We start from the raw sequence: 26029 nt of genomic DNA, 5'->3' as shown, positions 1-26029 counted from the left end.
CCCGCCTTTGCCTCGTTCCCATTGGCTGCGGAACCTCACTGAGCGCTGCGATTGGCGGAAACCACAGTCACTCATAACAGTTCAGTGGGGTTTTCCTGGCTTGACAGCTGTCACTGTACGCCGAGGTCAAGGGGAGAGAAGCATGGCTGCGTTGTTTAGAGGGTCGCGACATTTATTGTTAAGGTGGAACAAGCATGTCGACCTTGCTTTCGGTAACGTATTCGCTTCTGTTGTGAGTTTCTGTGTGCCGTTTCCCCGCGTGTGTTGAGAGGGAAATGCAAGCGGAACACTGTGCTCCAGCCTGTTAGCTAGCTTGTTAGCCATCTGAAAAAAAAAAGTATGAATCCCCTCTGCTCGTGCTAGTTAAGTGTGACAGTCTGGACACAATGTCCCTGAGGTGACCACCTGCTGTGGGGTGTTCAGGCATGCAGTATTTTGGGACAGTGTTCTAAATGGACATGAGCATTATGCAGTGTGAAGCAATGCCAAGTAATAGCTCATTTTAGCTGACAGTGATGTTTGTATGGACCTCAATAGATGTGTGCAAAGTCTGCATTGGGCTGTGAGTATGTTAGTCTGCTTTAGGTGTTTCTGTTCTCGACACAACTATTTGTTTTTCATTGCACAAGTTCATGGATTAGCCTTGGATTGCAACACTGCCTCAACACCACTCCTACCTGCCCCTCCAGCAGTGCAACACCGTGTTGTCTGAATCAGCAGCAGTCACTGTTGGCTTTAATGGTCCTAGTGAAAATGCAAAGGAAATTCAGGTGACAGTGACATAATATTTTAGCTCCACTGGTCCTTTCTTCATTGCATGTAACTTTCTGGTGTTGAAACAATCAGTCCTGCTTTTTTAACTACCTGGCACTGCATTGCAATGGCTTAATTTGGCTACAGGAATAATTGAGGGATCTTCTAGAGGCCCAAGTACAGTGTTTCCCCTTTTCCCCTGGTAATGACTGTACAAGCAGACATGGTCCAGTTCTTTACATCCAATTTATCAGCAATCACTTCAAATGGGCTGACATTACGGTTGCAGAGGTATACCAGTTTCAACGTGTACAGCGTTATAATACTGTGTACATTTGCTTATCTACAGCAAAAAAATAAATAAAAAATGCAGAATAGACAGAGAATCTCACCTTTATTTTAGTTATTTTAAACAGGACAACTGTTTACATATACATATACTATTTACATATGAGTGAAGTTTCAGTTAAAGAAATATATTTCTTCAACCAAAGGAAAACCTTCTGTTTTCATTCCCTTAAGGGTTATTGTAACTTGTAATAATGATAATACTTCTGTGATGACGTGCCACCATGGTGACATACTTGTGTGAACATATTAAGACATATTATTATCATTATATTAAAATAAATCAATATTTTTTATAGATAAATTATAAATCAATATGCTATACTGGAATGATAAGGGCGTAAGATCAGAAGCAGACAAGTTACCTGTGCCTCCAGTAGCCTTATACATCAAAGTTTAGAATGAGTCTGAATTTATCTGTGGCAGTGAATAGTCACGATTATGTCACATGCATATATTACATGCTAAAATCAATTCTAGTGCTGAAATGATACATTTATCTTTTTAATCAAAAGAAAATTAACAAAAAAAAATCAATCAGCCATTTATTGCAAACATTTTCCTGGTTTCAGCCTCGATCCCGGCTCCTCCTTTCCACCTAGCGTGTCCTTGAGCAAGACACTGCTCCTGATTATGAATGGACAATTGTAAAGGATTTTGCCTGTTAAGTTAGAAACACGCTATATAAACGCAGTCCATTCACCATTTACAAGCTTTGAAGGCGCCACCTTGGGCTGGGAGAAATTGTAGAAATTATTGATGAATTGGAAACAATAATCAACATACTAACTGGCAATGGAAAGAAATATCAGTTGTTGGCCTAACGTGAGAACAAAACATTAATTATATTATGTACTGGTTGTATGAGTGTACAACCAGAGGAAGCAGTGCATTACGCAGAGCATTCATAGTTTGATTCAAAAAGTTCCTGAGAATGAAACTTTCATTTAAATTGTTATACCATGCAGGGACTACAAAATGAAACAGTGGTTAATTGGTTGTGCATGTACAATTCACTGCAAAACACCATACAGAACAAAATTTATTTTAGACAACTGAAATATTTCATCAGCCTAGACAGCGGGAACCACATTCCCATATGGACCATCTGCTCTTTCTGTCTTACGTTAACTTAGAAAAAGAGAAGTATTAGACCAGATATGCTGCTGATTTTGGAACGCACATGTATTTTTGTAAGATTATATGATTCCCTTCTTAAATTAGGGAAAATGGGTGTAATGATAAACGATGGACTACAGTCTTGCAAGACAGAAAAAGCACCAAGGTTACATGTACGTCTTGAAGAGGCATGTGTTCAGTCGTTGTTTCTATTTCATAGAGCATAACATTATAGTAGATACTCATCTTACTAGATGTTGGTGTGTCATTAAGTCAAAACTACTACTACTGTATCCTCTTGAAGGTATTGTCAGAAGTATCATTGGTGAACCATCTCAATGTTGTATCTACAGTATATGTTGAAGGGTTGGTTGGATTTCAGGTCGGACTCTGTTTGGCTTTACTATCTAGGCCTAATCCTGTTGTTGTACTGTAGTCTGGTTGGTTTGCTGCCAGAGTCTCCGCTTTGTTTAGTATCTGTTAACCTGGATGGACCTTGGCTGAGCCAGCAGTGTTTAATAGCTTGGCCAGACTGCCCAAAAGCTGGTCGTAAGTCACAGCAGAAAGATTTGCTCCGTTGTTAGTGACTCTAATCGGGGCATTTCCTTCTAGAAAATATAAGGATAGCAGTTTTTTCAGTTGGTTTTCGCTGCCACTTGACCTGACCGTCATCACCTATAAGGAGGGACTTTCTTTCATAGCACTACCCATAGTGGGAATTTGTCTTGCCATGATTCTATGTAAAGCATTTTACATAGAAAGTAAAGTAAAAGTAAAATATATCATTGCAGACAGCTACTGTGTGCAGCCTCTCTGAACTGTTCTGTAATGTGTTTGTGTTGCTCTGGACTTCAACTTAACAAGTCTCACATTTTTTCCTACACCTCTAATGGTGTGTTTGTGATCCTCCCTCAGTGTCAGCGCGATCGATGGCCTCAAAAACACCAGTGGGGTTTGTTGGTTTGGGAAACATGGGCACTCCCATGGCCAAAAACTTGTTAAGAAATGGTTATCCTGTCATTGCCACTGATGTCTTCCCTGAGTCTTGCAAGGAGCTGCATGACATCGGTGCACAGGTAACACTCAGTCAACACATCACATATGGACATTTGATAGAATATGACATATAGATAAATAAAATTTGACATTTAAGAATACACTCCATATTGACAGAGCTTTTACCCCCCCCTCATTGAAAGTCATGTAGAACAGCTACTAAATGTACCTCTGAGCCAACAGGTTGTCATACATAAGAGCTACAGTACATCCCATATGTTTATGAAGATGTTTATTTAGCTTTGACGTGATGATATAAAATGATAACTCTAATATTTAGGTAGTAGACTCCCCAGCAGAGGTGGCAGAGAAAGCAGACCGCATCCTCACAATGCTGCCCTCCAGTCCAAATGTCATAGAAGTCTACACTGGCCCAAATGGCATCCTTAAGTAAGTACACTTAACATCACAGGCTCAGTTTTTGATGTTCATGTAACCTCATCCGACCTCTTTAAAACCTATAAGAAAGGAAAAGCACAATTGCAACGTGTTTAATGCACAAACAGAACCAAACTTACGTCATGCACTGTGCGGGAAGTGTTAATGCTTTTTTTGTCTTGCCCTCTTTAGGAAGGTGAAGAAAGGAACGCTGCTGATTGACTCCTCCACCATCGACCCTGCTGTCTCAAGAGAGATGGCAGCCGCCGCGGAGAAGATGGGTGCCGTGTTCATGGATGCTCCAGTGTCAGGAGGTAATGTGTCACCCACAGAGTTAGCAAGCACGTGCACCTTTTTGATTTGCTGTCCATCTCTGCATATTTGATTTTGCGACTCTGTGTAGTTCGACTATTCTCATCAGCTCTTTTGACTTGAAGACTTGAAGATTGTTGCCATTGGACAGGCGTCATGTAAAGGGATTGAGAGAAGGTGTAGATGGCAGTAACAAAAGCAGAATCAGACTGCTAGTTTGTTCATTTGAAAAACCAATCATAGTGTCAGGACTGTGACCCCTCAGTCTTACTTCTGAACTGTCATACACTCTTTTGTATATCTAAACTGTGGGACCTTTTGGGTTAGTGCTAGGACATGGGTTGTAATTACTGAGCGGGCCAGCCAGTAGGTGCCCTCGTGAGGTTTTATTGCTGCTTTTGACCAGGGGTCTTAAAGGCAAGGTTAAGGTTTTAAGTCCTCATTATGTTGGTGCTGCCTGCTTGTGACGGCTCCTTGACAGAGCACAGGATCACCAGTCGTCCTTAATGGGCTGAGCCACGGTGGAGAATCCCGTGTCAGAGCTTTTCATGTTGATGGAGCCGTAATGGCGGGTATCCCATGTTAGTGCCTTTCATGTCAGATAAAGAGTCATAAAGAGGAGAGAATCTGCCCTCACATGGAGTGCAGGAGAGGAGCAGAGGGAGATAAGACATGAAGGAGACACATCGCAGTAAAACTGTCCATCTCTGTCTCTCTCTCTTTCTCTTTCACACACACACAGACACACACACAATTCTTTTTGTTCAGGTATGCTATATCCCATCAGTCCGGCACATCTGACTACTAACTCTGATTGCACTCTATTTGCTTTTTATTGCACAATCTTTGATTCATGCACAACACACACTGTAGCTCCTGCCCTCGCCCATACAAACACAGACTTGGCCCACATGGGCATGTTTACCAGCTGGCGTCTGCAGAACAGACCAACTGCAGTCAGTGAGATCAGAGCCTTAAGCCTGTTACTCTCCCTTAACACACACTGTTTACATACTATTGACAGTGCACGGTTTCTGTGTGCAGTCCACTGTGAAGGTTCTTCCTCTCCTGTCACTTAACTTAAGCCTCTTTTACTAGCCTGAGATGACCAATGATTTACCTGCTGCCTCTGGCCTCTGCATCTCGCTCTGCAGACACTCATCTTTCACGCACATGCTGCATGCGCCCGCCCCACCCAGTGTCACCCCGGTACATCTATAAGTCATATCCATAAGTGCATACAGCTAGTTTAGTTAACAATAGCAAATAAGTGCTCGGTTTATGAGAATCAGTTATAATTCTGATACTCAATTTTAGTCATTTATGAAGCAAAAGTACCAGACGGTCTCGAGTTCAGCCTCTGAATGTGTGGATTTTCTCTGCTTTATATTATTGTAAATGGAAAATCTCTGGGATTTTTCAATAATTCCTGACAGTTTATAGACAAAACAATCAATCCATTGATCTAAAAAAGAATCAAAAAAGTGACTGATTAGAAAGTAAATCATTAGTTGGTCCCCTAAAACACTTAAACTTTCATTCCCACTTCATATAGGGATCAGTATAGTTGGCAGTGGTGGTGTGACCCTGATAAGTGCCAGCTAAACCTGCGGAGACGTGGCAACTGCATGTGAAATAGCAGAGCCCTGTAACCCCCCATCCCCACTCTACTTTCCACATCCCTGGGTGGGCTATGAGGTTTCATGCTCTGTTCCAACCAGGAGATGGCACCCTACCCAAATAGGGCATTGTCATCCTCATGAGAGTTGTGTGTATGTGTGTGCAAGAGTATGTGAGACAGCAGCTCAGCTCTGTGACAAATAGCACTCTTAATAGTTCTGGTATGAATACTACATGTCCACAAATGAAAAACAACACAACATAAAGATCAAGGGAAAACACTTCAGTGCTTAATTTGAGTATTGGAAACAGCTGACATGTTGTAGACAGATTAATAGGGCTGACCCGAATGCATCAAAGCTTTGATTGTTGCCCTGGTAATCAACATCCAAATCAGTATTCAAATGCTCAGTTGTTGTTTTTGTATATGTATGCATTACCCCAAAAATCTCAAGTAGCCCATAAATTAAGAAATAGTAAGCTGACATTATCCATTATGCATCAACATCTCAGACAAGGACATTTAAAGTTAGTGATAGTTGTATGACTCTGACTCATTCTCATCCAACATCAGTCACTAGCAGTCAGCGCTGCAGAGACTGGGGTAGTTTGAACACATGTGACAGGCTTACAGATAGCTAGCAAGATGTTGCAAAAGCCAAATATCTGGAATTGTTCCAAATTTGCGAAGTTTGCTCCCAAAAAGTTAAGAGACAGATATGCCAAAGGAAACTGGTTCATCACAAATCAACAACGAGCTCACCTGAAAACTGTAAGTAACAGCTTAGCCTTTGCAGAGTTGCAGAGTGGCTTATGTTACTGCAACTTACATGCTAACAAAATGGCTAATTGTCATGTAATTTTAGGTGCATCGACTGAAAATAGATTTTTCATAAAAAGTCTGACTTGTCTGTCATTACTCCCACCCCTTTCATCGAAGCTTTGATTAATCGCTGATATTTCTTGAAGCCTTAATACCCCAAACTGGTATTCGGAACAGTTCTGCAAATTTCAGGGACAAATAATATTATAACATTATATTTAGATTATATTTCATCAAAATCATTCATTATATCTGTTGGATGAGCTTGAAGTGACTTAAGTAAAAGCATTGTCCAATCAAAATGTACCCATAACATACGACATAACAATGCACTCAGCACAGACTTGCTGTGATCTCCCGTACTCTTAAACTTTTGCAGACACAGTCTGCTCTTTTGTGGTTTCTGCATTTGTTTTTGTTTTTAATTTAGATTTTTCTTTTGAGATAAAATGAATCCTTTCGTGAATGTGTGGTGTGTGAGGTGGCGCATTTTACACAGAAATGTGTGTGTGCGTGTACGTTGTGTGCGTCACTAGAGGTTTGGCAGCCAATCGTGGGATCTGAATAGCAGAGTCATAACCCTTTTAAAAAGAGCAATCAAAAAAAACAAAACTTTCACTTTCTTCTCATGGGCATCTCGCTGGCTCTCATTTTTGCACATTGACCAGTGTTTTGGCTTTAGCTCTGCACGACCCAGCTGTGTCTGTACACACACACACACACACACACACACACACACACACACACACACACACACACACACATCCATACAAAGTTGTAGTCTCTGTGCAAACACTCCACTGCATAGACACAGTTATATTAACTTAGACACTGGCTCGTCAGGCATGCTAACATTTCCTTGCACACACACACACTTCTACCACTGTCTGGTGTCATTAAAAGCGTCCGCATGCAAAGTTGACCCACAACAAAACAAGCTCTGATGTCACAGGCTCAGGGTGTTGGCACAGTGATGGCAAAAATAGGAGGTCTGGCTAACGAGCAGCGGGGTCGTTAGCAGTAATTACCCAGAATGCCGGTGTTTGTGTCTGAGTGCCCATGGTGGGCTGCCACATTGCTAACGGACGATGGCTTTAAAAGGGCCCTAAAAAACCTTTCATTGTGTTTTTCCCAGCGCTGGGAAAGTCAGCTATCGGTGCATATGAAAGCAAGAAGGAGCCTAGCTGTTGTGGGACCACGGGCACCCGGGCTAATGTTGCTTGTTTGCGAGGTCTTATAATTCTCAGCTAACTACCTCTTTAGGCTGAGTCTCAACACCACTCTAATCATATCCATACCACATCAACTGAAGCCTGAGTGTTGCAGTGTGTCATTTGCCGACAGTTTGAACGTCATCCTCCAGCCTGTAGGAGCTTGTTCAAACCAATCCTGGCACCAGTTGGTCCATCAGTCAACGCTGCCAATCCACTTCTTTGCTGACTGACATAGGCTCTATTTCTCCCTCCAGGCACACAGGTCCTGGGGCTTCTTCCACAAAGATCAACTTTGGCTTACACTCAACATGTAGTCATACTTGAGATACATTCAGAGATGCGTCATAAGCTTTTACTTTACAAGTCGGCCAAAGCTTTTTAGTTTAATCAAAGGTTCATTCCTTGGAGTTGATGTTTTAACAAAACAATCCCTTTTGGGGGTCTTTTAACCATATTGCATCGTTTTCAAGCTGCTATTTCTTAGATAAAGCATAAACTCTGAGCCCCCCTCCACTCGTTTGATACAAGGAGGCTGTTTTCACAAAAAGCAAGGTTCTCTGTGCTCACCTGAGTGTGAGTTTAAGGTGGACATGTGCAGGATTTTGTGACACCACAACTACTTTGAAAGCCAATCATAGTCCAGTGTGTGACTTGCATAAGTATGATGTGTAAACATAAGGCCTCCAGTGCACATACACTGAGAAGGGATTTTTCAGTGATGCAGGACAAACTTGTGTCCAGTAGTTAATCTTTGAATTCAGCAATATTTGAATATTCATAGATTCTGGATTTTCAATGGGTTTTTTTATTTATCTTAAGTCTTTAAAGGTTATTCAAGGGATTATGGTGGTCCCAAAAATGTCTCTTTGCTTGCGATACACTTAAACTTAAATCACAAAGTATTAACTAGGGCTCCTACTGACAATTAAAATGTCAAAAAATGGATGAAATGTCTGTCACAATTTTCTTAAAGTCCCCCTCCAGACACATTTTTAAGTATGTAAAAATACTCTGCTATGATTAAAATTTTGTTCAACATGGTTTTTCCCCATTAAAAGTAAAAAAAAAAAAAACTTAGTAAAGGAGCTGAAAGCACATCTACTCCTTTTCCTCGTTAAGAAATTCTGGATCTAGCCTGACACCCTGCCGACTACCACTGCTTGCAGTAGGTTTTGCTTTCGCTTTCTTCACCGCTGGCACAGCACTAAGCACAGGCTATGGGAGGCTAGGTATAGGTTACTGGTGAAAAGAGCAGTGCACAACAAGATAGCTAGCGTTAGCATTAGGGGAAACATATGAGAGATTCATCCATACATGTGTGAGTCTCAGTTAAATCCAGACTCAGATGTTTGTTTGCTTGTAACCTAACTGGCATTGGCTGATACAGCATTAGTGGTTGTAAAACATACGAGAATATCTGCTATGATGGGTTTTTTTTTGTGGTAGATAGTAAAGGAAGCTCCGGGGTCTAGTGTACATCCAAAATTGCACTCTCTATTATGTTTGCTGTCAAAACTTTTATTATGGTAATGCAAACTCTGCTCTCTGTACTGACATGTCCACTCTGTGCTGGAGGTTTCAGGTTTTTTGGTTGGTGTCAAAACCTGTTCCCCCTTCCATATGTATTTCCTGCATTAGTGATTGGCTTTCAAATTTGTGATGTATCTAATCTAGCTTGCCAAGGATATGTTTAAATGCCAGATTTCAGGAAAGTGCACAGACATCGTCTCCTTCAGTAGAGGAATGTGAAAACAAACACTTTTCTGATGACAACCTCTGCACAGATACAAGTCAGTATAGTGAAAGTCAGACATTTTAGTGGACACAAACAAAAGAAAAACACATTGCTGAGTGTTGAATTGTTTGTTTTAATCATGTAATCAATGAATCAACTAGTAGTTGCAGCACAATTGTGGTGTCCTCATTGTGTGTCTTGATCACCAGGACAGAAATCACCCCGTTGTTCATTCACTATTCCCCACTTAAGAAATGTTTGTTAATTCTATAGAGAGCAGTAAATTAAGATTTTGGGACATACAAATGATCATTGTTTTGTGGCATCACTGATACAGTGTTGCATGACATTTAAAAGCACATGTTTCAGATACATGTTCTATTGTGGGAGTTTTCGAGGGCACTACAGTGCATACATTTGACACTGAGAATTTAGACTCCTGAAGGAAATGGTGGAACGTAAATATATAGTCAACATCGCAGCAAATCCAGACCAGTCTAACTTGTCTTTGTAAAGCCTGCCACTTGTATGTCTGGTGAGAGGAAGGAGCAAAGAAGCAGCCAGGTCCTCAGAGCAGTTTAGTGAGGGTTAGTGATGATTCTCTGACACTGAGTTAAGGAATCAAGTTGGATGGGCAGGGGGTGGTGCTGTCGCAGTCTGTCAAACTGATGGCAGTACTAGAGTGTCAGCGGTCCAAAGACTAGATTAGCATAACAAGCCTCTCACTGACGGGTTCTGGTGACATAGGGGGAATGAGGGGGGGTCAGTGGTAGGGAGGGTGAAGGGCAGTAAAGTGACCAGAGATGGTGATGATGGAGGGGTGGTGACAGGGGACTCTAGTCTATGCTCCAGATGGGGTTAGACCCACAGCAGCTGGGGACTGGCTCTCACATCACTGCCCGTATGTCATCTGCTCTGTGTGTGAGTGTATGCGTGTGTATGTGTGTGTGTGTGTGTGTGTGTGTGTGTGTGTGTGTGTGTGTATGCAGACAAATAGTTAGCTGGTGTATGAGTCATACAAAAGGTCTGTCAAATGTAGCCCAAACGTCACTCTACATGTCACTCACCTAAAAGCGAATTAGCATTGTATGAAGGACAGTTTCTGCACCACAGCCATGTGAGTGTGTGTATGCTTGTGTTTGTCTGTGTCCCTGCCTGCTAACAGCCTAATTGGGGATCATTATTAACTTGCTTCTTCCTGGACGAGTCTCATTGGGCCGGAGAAAGGATTGATCGTGGACCTTTCCTGCTCCCTCCATCCTCTGTCACCTACCATTGACCAGCCTCTCCCCTGCGGAATAGAGCAGTTACTGATGATGATGATGATGATGATAATGATGATGATGATGATGAGGACTGGCCTGGTGGTCAATGGACGGACAAACCCTTTAGGCTGTAGTTCCCTCTCTTCCCTTGTTTTTTTTTTTTCCCAAACTCTCTCCAGTCGAGGTTCTCATGGAGGGTTTGTGTGCAGGAGTCTGTTCTCATGGCCTCGCGCTCGTTAACTGGAACCGATAAAGAGGCTGTTTTTAACATAGAGTAGCATTAGCAAAGTTGGCAGATAAACTGTTGAAAGTGCTGATTTTTTTTTTTAATTTTATTTTTTACGTGTGTGAGCGATTTTGGTTGCCGCACTCCCTCATACCGTTTCACAGATTTACTCGATATCCGTTATGCTTTTTACAGGGTCTGTTTGGGTTTTTAATTTGTTTGAGAAAAAGATCTGCCCTGGGGTGTAATTATAATGTTGGACCACATGAGGCTGCGTTGTTGGCCTGTAAACATCCTACCCCCACTGGCTTCCACTGCAAGCAGTCAACTCCCATTGACCTGAGGCTGTTACACTATTAAGTGTGAAGGCTCTTTTCACTCTGAATTATAGATGACTGTCAGCCGAGCCAAAACTCTAACCTTACATGTGCATATAGTTAAAAACTTAGTAGCAAACAGTGTTGTATATTGCGAAATCCAGAGTTTGTTTACACCATGTCTCTGGGCTTGAAGGTGTGACATGAAGTCAGGCATATCCCCAAATGACTCCTGGCGTTGTTGAAGTAATAACAGTTTCATTATCATTTTAGGAAATGAGGTGTCTGGTGCAGCTTTAGTGATATTATAGGTGTTTTCGCTCCAAGTGTTTCTCTGTATACTCTCTGGGGGGAAAAAAGCAGGGTTGTGGCTCGTTGTCAAATGCGTCATTCATTACCAAACTCTGGGAACATCCCTCTTTGTGTGTGCATGCGACTGTGTGTGTTGTTTGCGTAGCCTCATATTCACAAATGTAGTTTAATTTAAACCCACCACCAATAAAAAGTGCCTACTGGTTTACACGCGGCTCGTAACTCCGAGACACAGCCTCAGAAGCTCCAAACTGACGTCTCATTGGCGGCTGGCTCTGGGATCTGCACCTGTCCCTGGTGCACAAACACACACTGATACTGTGTGCACATGCACACTGACATTCTCACTTATTTTGTACGTACACACACCACTTCAAAAAGAGCCCAAGTTTAAAAGGTTATAAGGCTGTCATGAATTGCTTTGGTTGATTCTTTCGTGTGTAATGAAAGAAGTGCTAATGAATTGAGTGCTCGCTACAAACAGGCCAAACCAAAGTTGTTTCTCTGATCTTCCTTTGCCTTCACACAATCAGTTTCACCCTCTCATGTTCATGGTTAATGTCTGTCATCGAAGCCTGCTGTCAAGCATCTGTCCTAATAATGCTTGATTGCCTGCTTATTAACTCGAATCGTGTTAATAGGAGATCAGATGAAGGAGATGTATACATGTGTCTTTAATTGAATGGAAGTAAACTTGCACGGGCCACACACCACTACAGACGCAATGAACACACACTCAGAGGTGCAGATATACACACTGTGTGGTGTCTCTCCATACATCATACAGCATATTGTTGGAGCCACTTTCATTCTCCGAACCATTGCACTCTGCACAGTAAAAGCCACGGAGTAGCTCATTAATAGTCGAGCCAGCTTCAGCATGCTCTGAGAATATTTGCGTTGGGTGATTTGGGGGCGAGGAGGTGGGCACCCACTACCCAGCCATTCAAAACTTGTCCCCTGGAGCTGGATGAGAGAAAGTGACCGAGGAGAGAGGTTGTGCTTTCCCAAGGGAATTATATCCCAAGAAAAGATCGCCTGCTAGAACTTAGAGTGGCACTTTGTCTCTATTCTGTATCTACTGTTTTTTATCCCTGAAAAAGGTGGCTTGTTGCGCTGTGCTTTGCACTCTGGGGTAATAAGATCATATATTTATTAAGTAATATTTGGTGTGGCATTATATACATAACTTTTTCCCTTGTGGATGTCTCCTTAGTATTTACATCCCTACTCTACTCTCCATCTCTCAGCCCTGTATCTTCTATCATAGGTGCCCCCCACCCCTTACACACACACACACACACACACACACACACACACATATACACACCTTGTCTCCCCCCCCTAGGGGGCGTTGTGTAGTTGTGCAGTGCTAACGATCCAGGACTGTCACTCCCGCTGGGATGGATGAGCTGGCGGGCCCGGTGCTCAGGAAGCCTCATTAGGATTCGTCTTTAATCCGTCTCTGACAGGACCAGTCCGAGAACGGGATGTCCCCTCACACACACACACACACGCACACACACACACATGATAGAAGCATACACACTACATAGACACTGCCTTAGACTTACACATCACACGCAAACACAAATGCACCTTTGGCAATGCACAATGACTCACTGATACCCCCGACACACACACACACACACACACACACACACACATTGTTATGCTAATGATGTGTTATTCTTCCACCAACAAGGATCTTCCATCATCCCGATGTCACTGCCTATAGAAATCCACTACAGATCATAAGAGCTTATTATGGGTGATTAGTTAATTTGAGGGAGGGAGAGTTGGGGGGGATGCTGGGAGGTAGGAAGAGAAAGATCGTTTTCCTTCTCCGCTGTCGTCTCTACGTCTCACTCTCTCTCTCTTGCTCTCTTTTGTCTCGCTCTCCTTCTTATTCCCTCTCCTTCCTCTCCTTAGTGAGATATATTGATCAGCACGTTGACTGTATTATCAATAATCTCCTCTTTAGTCGTCCGCGAACAGTGATCTCCACTAATGAACCAGCACAGTTGTCACGCTGCTCTTTCTGTGTGTGTGTATATTTGTCTCTGAGACCGAGGAAAGCTCAGCCTGAAACTTTATAGGAAATGAAATGTAAAGGATAAGAAATGATACAGTGAGTTGAACTTTTACAACTATGTGTAATTGAAGACAACTTTAATTGAGTTGTTATAATAATTTCTTCTTTTCAAAATTATAATGATAGCAAAGCCAAGAAAAGTTCTATGACTGCTTTAGCACTGTGGATTATATGTGTGCATGATACCAAACTGAAGCTATTTGGTCAAACAGATATTACAGTGTCCAAAAATCTCTGAGTTTTTCTGCCACTGTTTCGTGTTAAACAAAACTAGCCTCAAATAAATTCAGTCAGACATATAAATGAGATGAAAAAGACATAAACACAAAAGTAACAAGAAAGAAGTTACATCTATCATGTCCGTAGTCTGTGAACCATATGTGTGTATGATTGGTGTGTGTGGCGGCCTTATGTTGAGCGTGTGTTTGCCGTGGTCCATAGGCAGCTGCCGCAGCGTGGGCTTCATTATGTGGCCTTAATGACCTGCTGACAGCTCAGCGCTGACACTCACACAACACACACACACACACACACACGCATGCAGTGTAGTGGCATCACCGTACACTTGACAACAGAACAGCCAATTAAAGAAGGGGGAGGGGGAAAAGAGATGTATATTTATGTTTATGGGTCATAGAAATATACAGTAAGTCTCCTCTCCTCTCCTCTCCTCTCCTCTCCTCTGCAGCGCAGTCTGATAATGTGATTTCAGCTGTTTTGTCCCCGGTAATCCCCTTTTAATTATTAACACTGACATTATTAGGCTTTCACTATTAAGAGGCCTTTCATTAGAGCCAGACGACACCCTAAAGAGACATTTGAACTCTCTCTCTCTCCTCTTCTGTTTCTTTCTTTCCTTTTTTGGAGAACTGAAGTCATTTTGCATGCATGCATTTTACTTTAACAGTACTTTTCAAAGTGTTGTGTGTGCGATCAGCATTATATTTAGTTGTCTCCTGTTTGAGTGCATGTGTACAGTATGTGTTTGTCAGATTCTATTGTGATAATGTTTGGAGCTATTCAGTGAAGCATTTAAAGGACACTGCCATTGCAGAGGAGACTCAGGCTGGCTGGGTTCAACCCACCCTCAAAGGGGGTGATTTCTGCATTAAGGACCCTGTGGAGTGGGCGAGGAGGGGGGTTGAGGTTGCCTCCCACAACATGGCACGCTCCTTAAGCCATCAGGCATGGGGAGGGACGCCTAATTGAACATGATAAAGTGTAAAGTTAATTACCCCTCACGCCTGTCACTGATACCCCCATGAGGGGGGCTGGCCTCAGGCACAGCTGTTGGTGTGTACGTCTGTGTGTGTGTGTGTGTGTGTGTGTGTGTGTGTGAGACAGAGAGAGTAAGGGTGACAGGACAAAAGGCAAAGGTTCCCACGAGAGTTGTGCAGAGGATGATGGCAACAATCGGCTTTTAAAGATACCTCTGTCCCTCTGGTGCACCACTACTTAACACGCCTGTCCCACTATGAGTCTAACACACACACACACACACACACACACACACACACACACACAGAAGTACACAGCTGACCTTTTAGAAACAGTTGGTAGTGTTGAAACAGTCAAGTGGTTGATATATTATGTTCTTTTGTGTGGCAGATCCATACATTTTTTATACACCTGTTTACCAAATACAGGATGATTTGTCTGCACTTTTCAGTAATAAAATTTAACTCACTCTTCTACTTCTATAAGTTTGCAGTGTGTTGCAGGTCCACAAGTCTGAGCTGGACTGTTTCGAATGCTGGGGATCGATATGTTGAATGTGTGTACAATCAAACACAGCATGTGCTCACCTCAGTTAACCTCAACACTGTGTTTGAACATGTGTTGTGCGTTTAGGGGTCGGGGCTGCCAGCATGGCCAAACTGACGTTCATGGTGGGTGGATTGGAGGAGGAATACAACGCTGCGCGGGAGCTGTTCACTTGTATGGGAGCCAATGTTGTCTACTGTGGACAGGTTGGCAGTGGCCAGGTAAAGACCCACGCACGCACACACACACACACACACACAAACACAATCAGAGTACATTCCATCTCGGTGTTTAAACTGCATCCTCACCTGCATACACAGAATTTCACTTATTTTAGTAACATCGTACATGTTGTATATACCCAAACTCACTGTATAAATACATGTACTTCTATGCACACTCAAGATTTTTGCAATCATTCATCCAGAGGTAACACATCATAGATGAGAGGCATTTAACTTTAAAAAAGGTGAAAAATTAATTGAAAAACAAAGCCCTTTATCCTCAAACCATTAAACCGTAAACCATTTTCTGTTGCTAATGGTAATTTACCTGTACATACAAAGATCTTTGACTTAGAATTCTGCTTCATATAAGGCTCCACACTTTAGCTGTTTTTCGTGAGACAATATGTCCATAATTTAGATTGGTAACAAAGATCAACAGATCATCTTTTATGAAACATTAGGAACAATTTGTTCTGAGCATCCTGAATATTAAACGGTTCTTTTTGAAACTTTTTTTTTTTTCCCCCAAAGATATTTTTGGGGGCATTTTAGCCTTTAATCGATAGGACAGCTTAAGCGTGAAAGGGTGAGAGAGAGAGAGGGAATGACATGCAGCAAAGGGCCACAGGCTGGAGTCGAACCCGGGCCGCTGCGGCAACAGCCTTGTACATAGGGCGCCTGCTCTATTCTCTAAGCCACTGATGCCCCTCTTTTTGAAACATTAATCCAACAAAAAAAAAAAAGATTTTGCCTGACTAATCCAGGAATGATCATGCAAAATTTTCTACTTAAAGATCTTTCTAGGGAGGCAGTATTGGCATATTCACAACTCTGCTCCAAAGCTGTATAGTCATTATTATAATTATGTCTGGTGTACCTTTAAAAGTATTAACATTCTGTATGACACGTCTTGCAAACCTCTTCATATACACACAGTAAAAATGATCTCTGTGTTTTCTTGTCAATCTTCTTCAGGCAGCTAAGATCTGCAACAACATGCTCCTGGCCATTGGGATGATTGGGACCGCAGAGACCATGAACCTTGGCATTAGGTACTGTTAGCCAATGCTGCACTAAGCTGCTGCCTACCTGTTATCCTAAAGTGAAAAGCAAGGATGAAACACTAGATTTACATGAGTGAATTTAATGTAGCTGTAACAGTTAGTTGTAGAGCACAGAAATTGTGACACAGCGAAACCTGTGAGTGGGCTGCTAAAAGTTGATATACCTAAATTAAACTTATGCCAAATAACTCCTAAAGCGATAGTTTGGATTTTTTTAAAATGGGGTTGTATGAGGTACTTATCTAAAGTCAGTGTATTACACACAGTAGATGATGGTCAGCATGCCCCCAATTTGGAGAAGCAGACAGGAGTAGCGACAAAGAAGCTAAGCAATGTACTGCTGTGAATGGGGACAGCAGCAAAATATCCTTAGCCACCAAAAAAAATGACATACTGGATTAAGTGTATGCTCTATTTAGAATATTCTCATATCTTTACCTTGCCGTCAGACAGCCCTTGGTGACAGGGGACCGAAGAAGCCGTCATCTTTTCTCACTGTAATGCCAGACTACATTGACAGAAATGGTCATTTTACCTTGCAGAACACAGGCTCACAAGTTGCTGGTCTACCACAGCCTTGATCTGTTAGTTTGTTTGTGTGACTGTGGTGTTCAAAGGGTTAGTTTGGATTCACCAACACAAAAAACACAACAGATCGAGGCAGTGATAGATCAGCAACTCCTGTATTCTGTGACGTTTTGGTCAAAGGAGTCAGGTGGCTTTGAAAAGAGCATAGATTAATATAACAGCTTCATTTCCTTGTTGGAAAGTGCTGTCTGACAGTAAAGTAAAGCAGTCACATTTTAACTGACATTAATTTATTTGGGTGGCTAAAATAGTTTTAGCTACTGCCCCCATCCACAGCAGTACATTGCTTAGCTTCTGTGTCGCTACTCCTGCCTGCTTCTCCAAACTGGGGGCGTGCTGACTGCCATTTACCTCTGGGTAATACACTATAGATAAGTACCTCATACAACCCCACTTCAAAAATAATCCAAACTATCCCTTTAAATGAAATTTGATCTTGTAATCACAATATGTTGTTCACATGCAGATGTAGCCCAGTGAGGTGTAACTTGACATGGCAAACAGCTGTTCAGTAGATCCAGTGGGGTTCCCTTTTCTTATTGAGGGATGTGGAGCAGCAGGTTTTCCCCCCGAGTCAACAAAATGAAGACATTTGGTTATAAGCAGTATGATCACCATGAACTTAAAGGGGGCACGTTTGAGGCTTCCACATTTTAGCCACGCATGAATTTGACTTCGACCTATCCCTCAGATAAAGCCGTCACTGTAAAAGCAATTACTATACCTGTGATATGGCTGTAACAATGGCAGTAATTTACTGCTTCAATATAGGTTTGGTGTGTGTGTATGTGTGCGTGTGTGTGTGTGTGTGTGTGTGTGCGCATGTGTATGGAATTACAAAGGGGTCAGCCCAGCCCCGAGTGAGAGTCGCCTGTGTCGGGGTGAGATGGATGAGGGGGTGGAGCCACAGACTCCGATTTACATCTGCTGATTGAGCTCTCACCAGAATCCTGTCACAACCCTGTCACTGAACATCACCTAAAAATCCCATCATTCATCATGGCAGAAAAGCTGAGAATGATGGGATATGTAGTCTTCTGAATTAAACCGAAAATACTTTGGGGTTAGGAGATTAGGCCTCCACATCAGTTACTCCTCACATGAAAGAACTTACCATCAGATTATTTTTTTTTATTTTAAACATGTGAGTTTATTATCTACTTTATTTATACATCCTGTGTCAATAATAGACTGTTTCTTCTGTTCACCATGTTACTATTATGTGTTTTTATGGGTTTTGCAACCTAAATGGTGTGTACACCCAGGTGTGTGCGTGTGTGAGTACGTGCATGTGCTCGTCTCACAGTGCAGCTGTGTTAGTGCAGCTGATTTATCTGTGCTGAGACAGAGGAGGAAAATTGGCATGAGCAGTCGCACATAAATCCCCCCACTAGGCTTCTGAAATATGGAGGCATTAAGGGAGCAACACAGATTTACACATTGCCACACTGTCTCTGATGCACACACACACACACACTTGGACACACAGATTTACATCCGCAGACACCGAAGGCAGCAGTTTTCTACCAAACTACAACAGCTCATACTCACCGCGCACATCATTATAACGTATGCCTATGAAAAAAAGGATAGGAATACTAACCACTGCATCCCTTCACTTTGATTGTGAATTATTTTTCAAATGCAAAACTGACCCATATCACTCTTGATTGTGTGTGTGTGCATGCATGGTGTGTGTGTGTTTCTATGCCGCCCCCCCCTCTTCCTAGTAGCCAATCTCTGGGGCTTTATTATAGGGTTTGACAAAGACTGTCATCGTTTAGAGAGAGCCCACACCCGTAAATCTCCCATGCTGCATTGCGGCCCAGCCTCTTATGCAGAAAGGACGCTCTCTTAGGTGCACAGACGCACGCACACACACGACACAGTCCAACACAAAGGAGACCCAGCACTCACAGCCAATTTACAGGAAAACGGCAATAACATTTTATCATGCTGGACTTGGGACTGATAGAGCTGCCCTTTCTTTCAAATGTGTGTGTGCGTGTTACTCCTTACCTGCACATGCAAGCAGACACACACACACACTCTCACACACACAGTTCTGTTCGCGGAGCTAATTTGTTGATCTCAGATGGAAGCTTGGGCCGTCTCCAACAGAGCGTGACGTTCTCTTAGTGCAAGGAATGGCCACGCATGACAATTATGAGCACACACACATACACACCCTGCCTTTCTGCAGATCGTTCCCTCTCTTTCGGCTTTTCCTCTCCATCCCTATTTGCTGTATCTCCTCATTTTATTCTTTTCTTTTAATCCCTTCATTTCTCCTCTGCCTGCCGTAATTTCTGCACGCAGCCAACCAGTCAATGGAGGACGGGGATGAGAAGCTGTGGAGAGTAGCGGAGAGAGGCAGTGATTTTAATGATGCACATGAAGATGAAAGGAGAGGAAGAAGAGGAAAGAGGCGACGTGGCCCGGGAAGGGATATGAGGCTTTTACAGCTTACAGTTCACCTTGAACACATGTGTACCTGCACTCATTCATGCATTCAAACATGCAGTCACAAGTAGGAACACACATATTTGCGTCTTTATTCATTTTATGGGGAGAACAACGGGCAAATCAAAGGGCATAACAAGACACAACCCTTTGTGTTGAGAGCCAGAAATAGGTTCGCCACAACACACACGAGCACACACATCTCTCCCCCTTAAATGAATTGTGAGCATATGTTCCGATGAAGATTAAAGTTGGGCGATAAATGCGCTTGTTGCCTCTATAAATGGGACAGTAAATGCTTGTGTGTGTATGTGCTCGTTAGCTCTTTAATGTAATAATAAATGGGGAATGGGTTGGGCTTCCTCTCCTGTGGCATCAGACGAGGACGAGGAGCTAATCGCAATGAAACAGACAGTTAATATCAGCGCTGCAAATGAACTCCACCTGCTAGAGCTCCCCAACACATAAACACCCTCCCCTCTTATCTCCATCTCCGTGCCTCTCGCTCTCACATTTCTTTAATGTGCAGCGGCATCGCACAGCCGCACTATGTCTCACCGTTTGTGTCTTTGTGTGTTTATCCATGTCAATCTTGTTAAAGCGTGACATGTCCTCTTCGCCACGCAAATTATCGTAGGCGAGGAACAGCACCACTGCGTCAGCTAATAACCACGGCCGTGTGTGTGTGTGTCTGTGTGTGTGATGGGACCAGGAGAGGAACTTCATTGATTTATCGTTAACAGAGGACAACAGCTCCCCGTCAGCGTCTCTGGTCGCTATAACAAACGATCTGCGCGCTCGGACGCGCTTTATTGTAGCTCAGCCAGTAACCTTTTCAGCTGCTGACCCAGAACGCAGGGAGGGGCTGCCTGCTTGTGTGTGCGCAGAGAAATGGAGTTGGGGGGGGGGGTGTTGTGTGCGATGTCAAACATATGTCCCCCAGAGTCCTCAGACAGGGAGGTGTCAGCAGGGAAGACGAGGGGGTGGAAGAGGAGATGAGGCAGAGGAGAGGAGAAACAGGATGGCGAGGGATGCTTTCAGACATAAACTAAAAAAGCCATCATGAGCGAGACTGCCATTAAAAAAATTGCAAGTTAAAACACATGTTCACACACACGCATGCACGCAGCGTCACTTATGCCACATTTCCAAAACACTTTGTTAAAAAAAAAAAAAAAAACAAGCGCGGGACACAAAAGAGACGAACGGTAAGGGAGGAGGGAGAGACATGGAGAGAGTGTAAACGCAATTCCCATTCTTAATTAGTTAGTAGACAGCTAATAAAAACTGTGGTAGTAATAGTAGAATGAGAGCCAGGTGGAGGGAGGGAGGGAGGGAGGCTGCTGGCCTTAAGGACCTATGATGGTTTAATAGTCATATTGAGAGCAGAATAGAGTTACAGGCCTGTAAGTAACAGTGAAGTGAGGCAACCAGGGCTTGATGTGGTCCACTTTACACTGGCCTTTAAACTGTTAATATACAAAAGCTGCACTCCACAGACCGACACAGACGCTACAGTTACACCCTCTCCACTGTAATGGTTGGCACTTTGTTTCACTCCCTGCTTCTGTCTGTCTGGGTCTCACTTGCTTTTTGCTTCTTCTTATCAGAGCCTGGAGATTTGTCCTCTTGCATATGAAAGTAGGTTGTTGCAAAATGGGGCAGCAGAAGTAAGAGCGCACTTCTGTATACGTGACAGCGTAGGTTTATGGCTCCCCTGTGCTGCTTAACCACTTTTCCTTCTCCTCCTCCACTTTCTTTTTTTCCATGAAAGAGGGATGATGAAGGATAGATGTGCTGGTAAACATCAATACTGCATTAGCCAGCATTACAAAGCCTTCAGCCATTAACACTGAGAAATGGTCACAGTCTAGCATAAGGTTCAATGGGGGTCACTACAATCACCAGCCGCCCCACACCCATCTTTTTCCCCGTTTCTCTTTTGCTCAGTTTTGAAAACGAATTCCATAATTGGTGCTGCTATCCCTCCCATACCGTCTGTCCCATTTCCTTACTACTTCTCGCATAAATCCTCTTTCCTTTTCTGTCGTTACCAGCAGTTTCCACCTTTATCTCGCCACATTATACTGAGTCATGTTGGATTAAATCATCAGCCAGAAGCCTCTCACACACAAGTAATACATGTATTCTTCTGTTTAGGACACATTTATAGTGTACTTCATACAAGGGAGAGTTCTGTGGCTAATACTGTCAAAGTTTTACCTTCTGCGTCAGTGTGAGAAAGACTGTTGCAGGGTCTATGTACCCAATGTGATCATTTTACACTAATGATCGAGCCATGAATTTCCCTGTCACTAAGTCTGAAGGACACGCTGACCTCTGTCTTCTCCTCCTTTTCCCAGACTGGGTTTGGACCCCAAGCTGCTGGCGAAGATCCTCAACATGTCCTCAGGTCGTTGCTGGTCCAGCGACACATATAATCCAGTCCCCGGCGTCATGGAGGGAGTCCCCTCTGCTAACAACTACCAAGGCGGCTTTGGAACTACACTAATGGCCAAGGTACAACCTGCTCCCTGTCTCATTGTCACGTTTCTTTTTTTTAATGATTATTTTTATTTTTGATCAACATCTTGATTGCTTTTGTTTTGCTTAATTGATTTTTTTTTCTGTTCAGTCTATAAAATGCCAGACAATTGTGAAAATTTTCAAGCAGACTTTTTTTGTTTGGTCCATCCAATAGTCCAAAATAGATTTACAATTCACGAATAAATAAAACATAAAAAAATCCTCAACTTTGAGAAGCTGTAAGCAGCAAAAGTTTGGTGTTTTTTCCCCCAGAATAAAAAAGTAATTTATCAAAGGACATTTAATTTTCTGCTAATCGACCACTTATCTGTTTCTTTTCCTTTTTACTGTTTTTTGTTATTCTCAACCCTATTATTTTGCTTTGTCTCACTTTTAACTGCTCTTTTGTCTTGTGTGATACGCCCACTCTCCTTTTCACCATCCCATCTGTGACTTATTGTGTGCCACTTAATTTTACTGTCACTGCATTAGCTCCTCTGTGTGTGTGTTATTTAGTGCATCTGGGCGTCTGTTAATACACTTGCAGTGTGTGCTCTGCATACACAAGCTTGGGCTCAAGAAATGTCACAGAATTAGAAGAAACTCTCTCTCTCTTACAGTCGTGTATATAAACAAGAAGAGATTATAATATTTGTCCATCTATGTGACTTTGTCTCTGTGTCTCTCTTTCTAGGATCTTGGTTTGGCTCAAAACACTGCGACCAACACTAAGACACCCATCCCTCTGGGTTCCCTCGCCCACCAGATCTTCCGAGTCATGTGCTCCCGCGGCTACGCTAACAAGGACTTCTCATCCGTCTTCCAATTCCTACGTGAGGAGGAAGGACAGTGAATGGAGGGGGAAGCACAGTTGACTGTGATGTTACCATACATAAACACACACACGCACACACACACACACACTACAATGACAATTACACACCGACACCCCAGTGCCCCTTATCCCACTATGCTCAGGAGAGACTAAGGCCTTGCCCTCAGGCTCAGATCGGCGGTCCAATTAACATACTGTATGTCGGCACATGCCCCGTTGTTGCATTAGGCTGAATCATATTTTCAATTCACATCTCTCTCTCTGCATGGGGGAAATGCTAAAACTGACCTTAGATCAGTATCTAGAGACAAAGCAACTCTCTTCCCAGTCTGGGCTGAGAGGCCACAGTGGAAAATGAGAGGTAGGATGAGGCACTGCTGGTGTTTATGTACCAATGCAAATAATACATGGTTTTTGAGGAAGATTGATAAGTAATAACTGCATGATTGTTAAAAGTTTAAGTACGCTTTTATCGGGTTTGTGGTTGTTGCCTGCTGTTACCCATATGACTCGGACCTGTCCCTGTTAAATGACACAGGACAGAAAAGAAAACGCAAGCTACCATAGGGATTGATATAGTGATGGAAATTTCATTGAAGAGGAGTGCAGGAGAGTGCAGAGTTTAGTTTACTCTTTTTTCTACTGGTGAAAAAAAAATATCCCATAATCACAGCAGTACATCAAAGGCAACTAAAACTGGCCACACAAAGTTCATTTGTTACATGTTTTTGTCAGGAGGGTGGTGTCAGTCGTTTACCTAGTAATGACCTGAGTCATACTGCCAGCACTTACTTTCATTTGATTTCATTTTTCAGTCATCCAGTGAACTTTTACCTTGTGGATACACTAATGTTACAGTAGTTTCATGTTAAAGCAACACATACGTCACTACTCACAGGACCGGACCACCTCTGCTTGTTAAAATACTGTGATATACTGTATATCCGGTTATTTTTACACTGTGTGCGTCGCAGTGCGATGTGCCGGGCCATTTTGATACGGTTACAGAATCTCTTTGAACTTACCTCTATTCTTGACTGTCTACAGCTGCTTATTGAGCCACCGGAGTATTATTTTGTGACCAACACTGTTTGAATTTTATACTGTTCACTACACAAGATATTGTTCTCACTGTCAAGCACTGTCTCTCGCCCGCATCGACTTAAATCAAAGTCTGTCCTCACATTTCTCCTCTGTCTCTCTGTGTCTCTCTCTCTCTCTCAGCTTGTACAACATCTGTGTAAAGTGTAAGCGAGGAACAGTTCCTCCCTGCTCTGAGCATCATGTACATAATGTATATTTCATATTGTTGCGTCGTACTCAAGAGGAGTCCAAATGGGCTGTCATTTTTTTTTTGTAGTAAAATTCATGAATAGTGTCTACAGTTTGTCTTTGCTCTGTGAAACAGATCCTCAGTCACTCTGTAGCCTAAAATAAAAGATTTTCAGTGAATTTGATTCTTTGTCTGGTTTTGTAAGATAAGCGCAGGATGTTGCTGAAGATGTGGCACTTTTTATTGAAGGTATAATTTATTATAGCTCGTGTAATTATCTCTGTGTTGAAGTAACTGACATACTGTGCTTAGAATAAATTTTGTAAGTGATTAGTGCAGTAGGTGCAGAGCTTTGAGAGTGGCTTTGTGGCCATTTTACCTCTTAATGGATGAGAACAGACCCCAAAATTGTTCATACTTAACATACATGTAAAACCTATTGTGTGTGTTTGTCCAAAGTAAATAGTGTGTAAGTAAAATTTATTTGTATAGCACTTCTCACAGAGAGAACTCAAAAAGGATTAAAACACAAACCAAGAATACATACATACAAACATACAGAGACACAAAATGAAACAGCAGCAGTTGTTGCAAAACTAAATCACTTAAGACAAGTTGAAGAATGCCTGCCCATAGAGGTAGGTTTTAAGGTGCTTCTTAAAAACTTCAACAGATGCTGCGGCCCTCAAATTCTGTGGGAGGGCATTCCACAATCTGGGCGCAATGGACTCAAAGGCCCGGTCACCTCTAGTCCTGAGCCTTGTGTGAGGAACTGCCAACAGGCCGTGATCGTCCTACTAGGAGCGTATACATGCGGCAGGTCAGACAGATACTCAGGTGCCTGACCATGAAGGGCTCTATATGTTAAAACAAGGATTTTGAACTGGATCCTAAAGCTGACAGGAAGCCAGTGTAGGGAGGCCAGGACAGGAGAAATGTTGCAGTTTTTGGATGATTTGGTGAACAGCCTGACAGCAGCATTCTGCACCAGTTGAAGGCAATCTACAGAAGTTTTACTAAGACACATGAAAAGAGAATTGCAGTAATCCAGACGTGATGACACAAAAGCATGAATGATCATTTCCAGTTCAGCATGTGATACAACAGATCTCAGTTTTGCAATGTTTTTAAGGTGGAAAAAGCATGTACGGGTCAACGCATGGATGTGTTTATCAAAGTGCATGGCCTGGTCAAGAATAACTCCGAGATTTCTCAGGTTAGAGCAGATATTTGAATTCAGGGACCCAATACAGCTAGCCACCTTAGAACCAGTACAGTAAGGAGCAACAATAAGGACCTCAGTCTTAGCAGCGTTAAGCTGGAGGAAATTGTTGACCATCCAATCATTAATTACCGACAAACAGTCATGCAGTACATTCAGACTGTCGGTCCTGTCAGGATTAAAAGAAAAATACAGCTGAATATCATCTGCGTACATATGGTATGATATGTACGCAGTGTGTGTAGCAACAATTCAAGATGGCTGATGCCATGTTTAATTTAAAATGAACCCAGATGACAAAACACGTTCATGCACCCACTTTATTTAACTACCTGCTGAAGACATGTCTGTAGCCAATCCCTGGTTATACTGGAACAAGACTGGTGGTTCTGTTAGGCTGCATGTAGGCACAGTGGTGCTTTGATCTCGATTCAAACATGCTGATACACTGCTCATAAAAATTGAGGGAACCACACGTGAGATCTTGATGTACT

General features: G+C 42.6%; 1 protein-coding gene across 1 annotated transcript; it reads left to right on the top strand.

The window, feature by feature from the left end:
• Window positions 1-90: 90 nt before the first annotated feature.
• On the top strand, window positions 91-24496 carry hibadha (3-hydroxyisobutyrate dehydrogenase a). Its single transcript, XM_033637828.2, has 8 exons — window positions 91-212; window positions 3136-3296; window positions 3557-3666; window positions 3847-3968; window positions 15425-15558; window positions 16540-16616; window positions 22043-22199; window positions 22900-24496. The coding sequence occupies exons 1-8, from the start codon at window positions 143-145 to the stop codon at window positions 23056-23058; spliced, it is 990 nt and encodes a 329-aa protein (XP_033493719.1). The 5' UTR covers window positions 91-142; the 3' UTR covers window positions 23059-24496.
• Window positions 24497-26029: the final 1533 nt, after the last annotated feature.

Source organism: Epinephelus lanceolatus, chromosome 16, assembly GCF_041903045.1.
Source record: "Epinephelus lanceolatus isolate andai-2023 chromosome 16, ASM4190304v1, whole genome shotgun sequence".
NCBI classification, from domain to species: Eukaryota; Metazoa; Chordata; class Actinopteri; order Perciformes; family Serranidae; genus Epinephelus; species Epinephelus lanceolatus.
The sequence above is the reverse complement of the archived record's forward strand: the minus strand, read 5'-3'. Positions and strand labels throughout refer to the sequence as shown.

What these genes read in the sequence shown, in the direction of transcription:
- hibadha (XM_033637828.2), top strand. Translation starts at nt 143, where the DNA reads ATGGCTGCGTTGTTTAGAGGGTCGCGACATTTATTGTTAAGGTGGAAC. An exon ending in GCATGTCGACCTTGCTTTCG is followed by an intron (nt 213 to 3,135) that starts GTAACGTATTCG and finishes ATCCTCCCTCAG; the next exon opens with TGTCAGCGCGATCGATGGCC. An exon ending in TGCATGACATCGGTGCACAG is followed by an intron (nt 3,297 to 3,556) that starts GTAACACTCAGT and finishes TCTAATATTTAG; the next exon opens with GTAGTAGACTCCCCAGCAGA.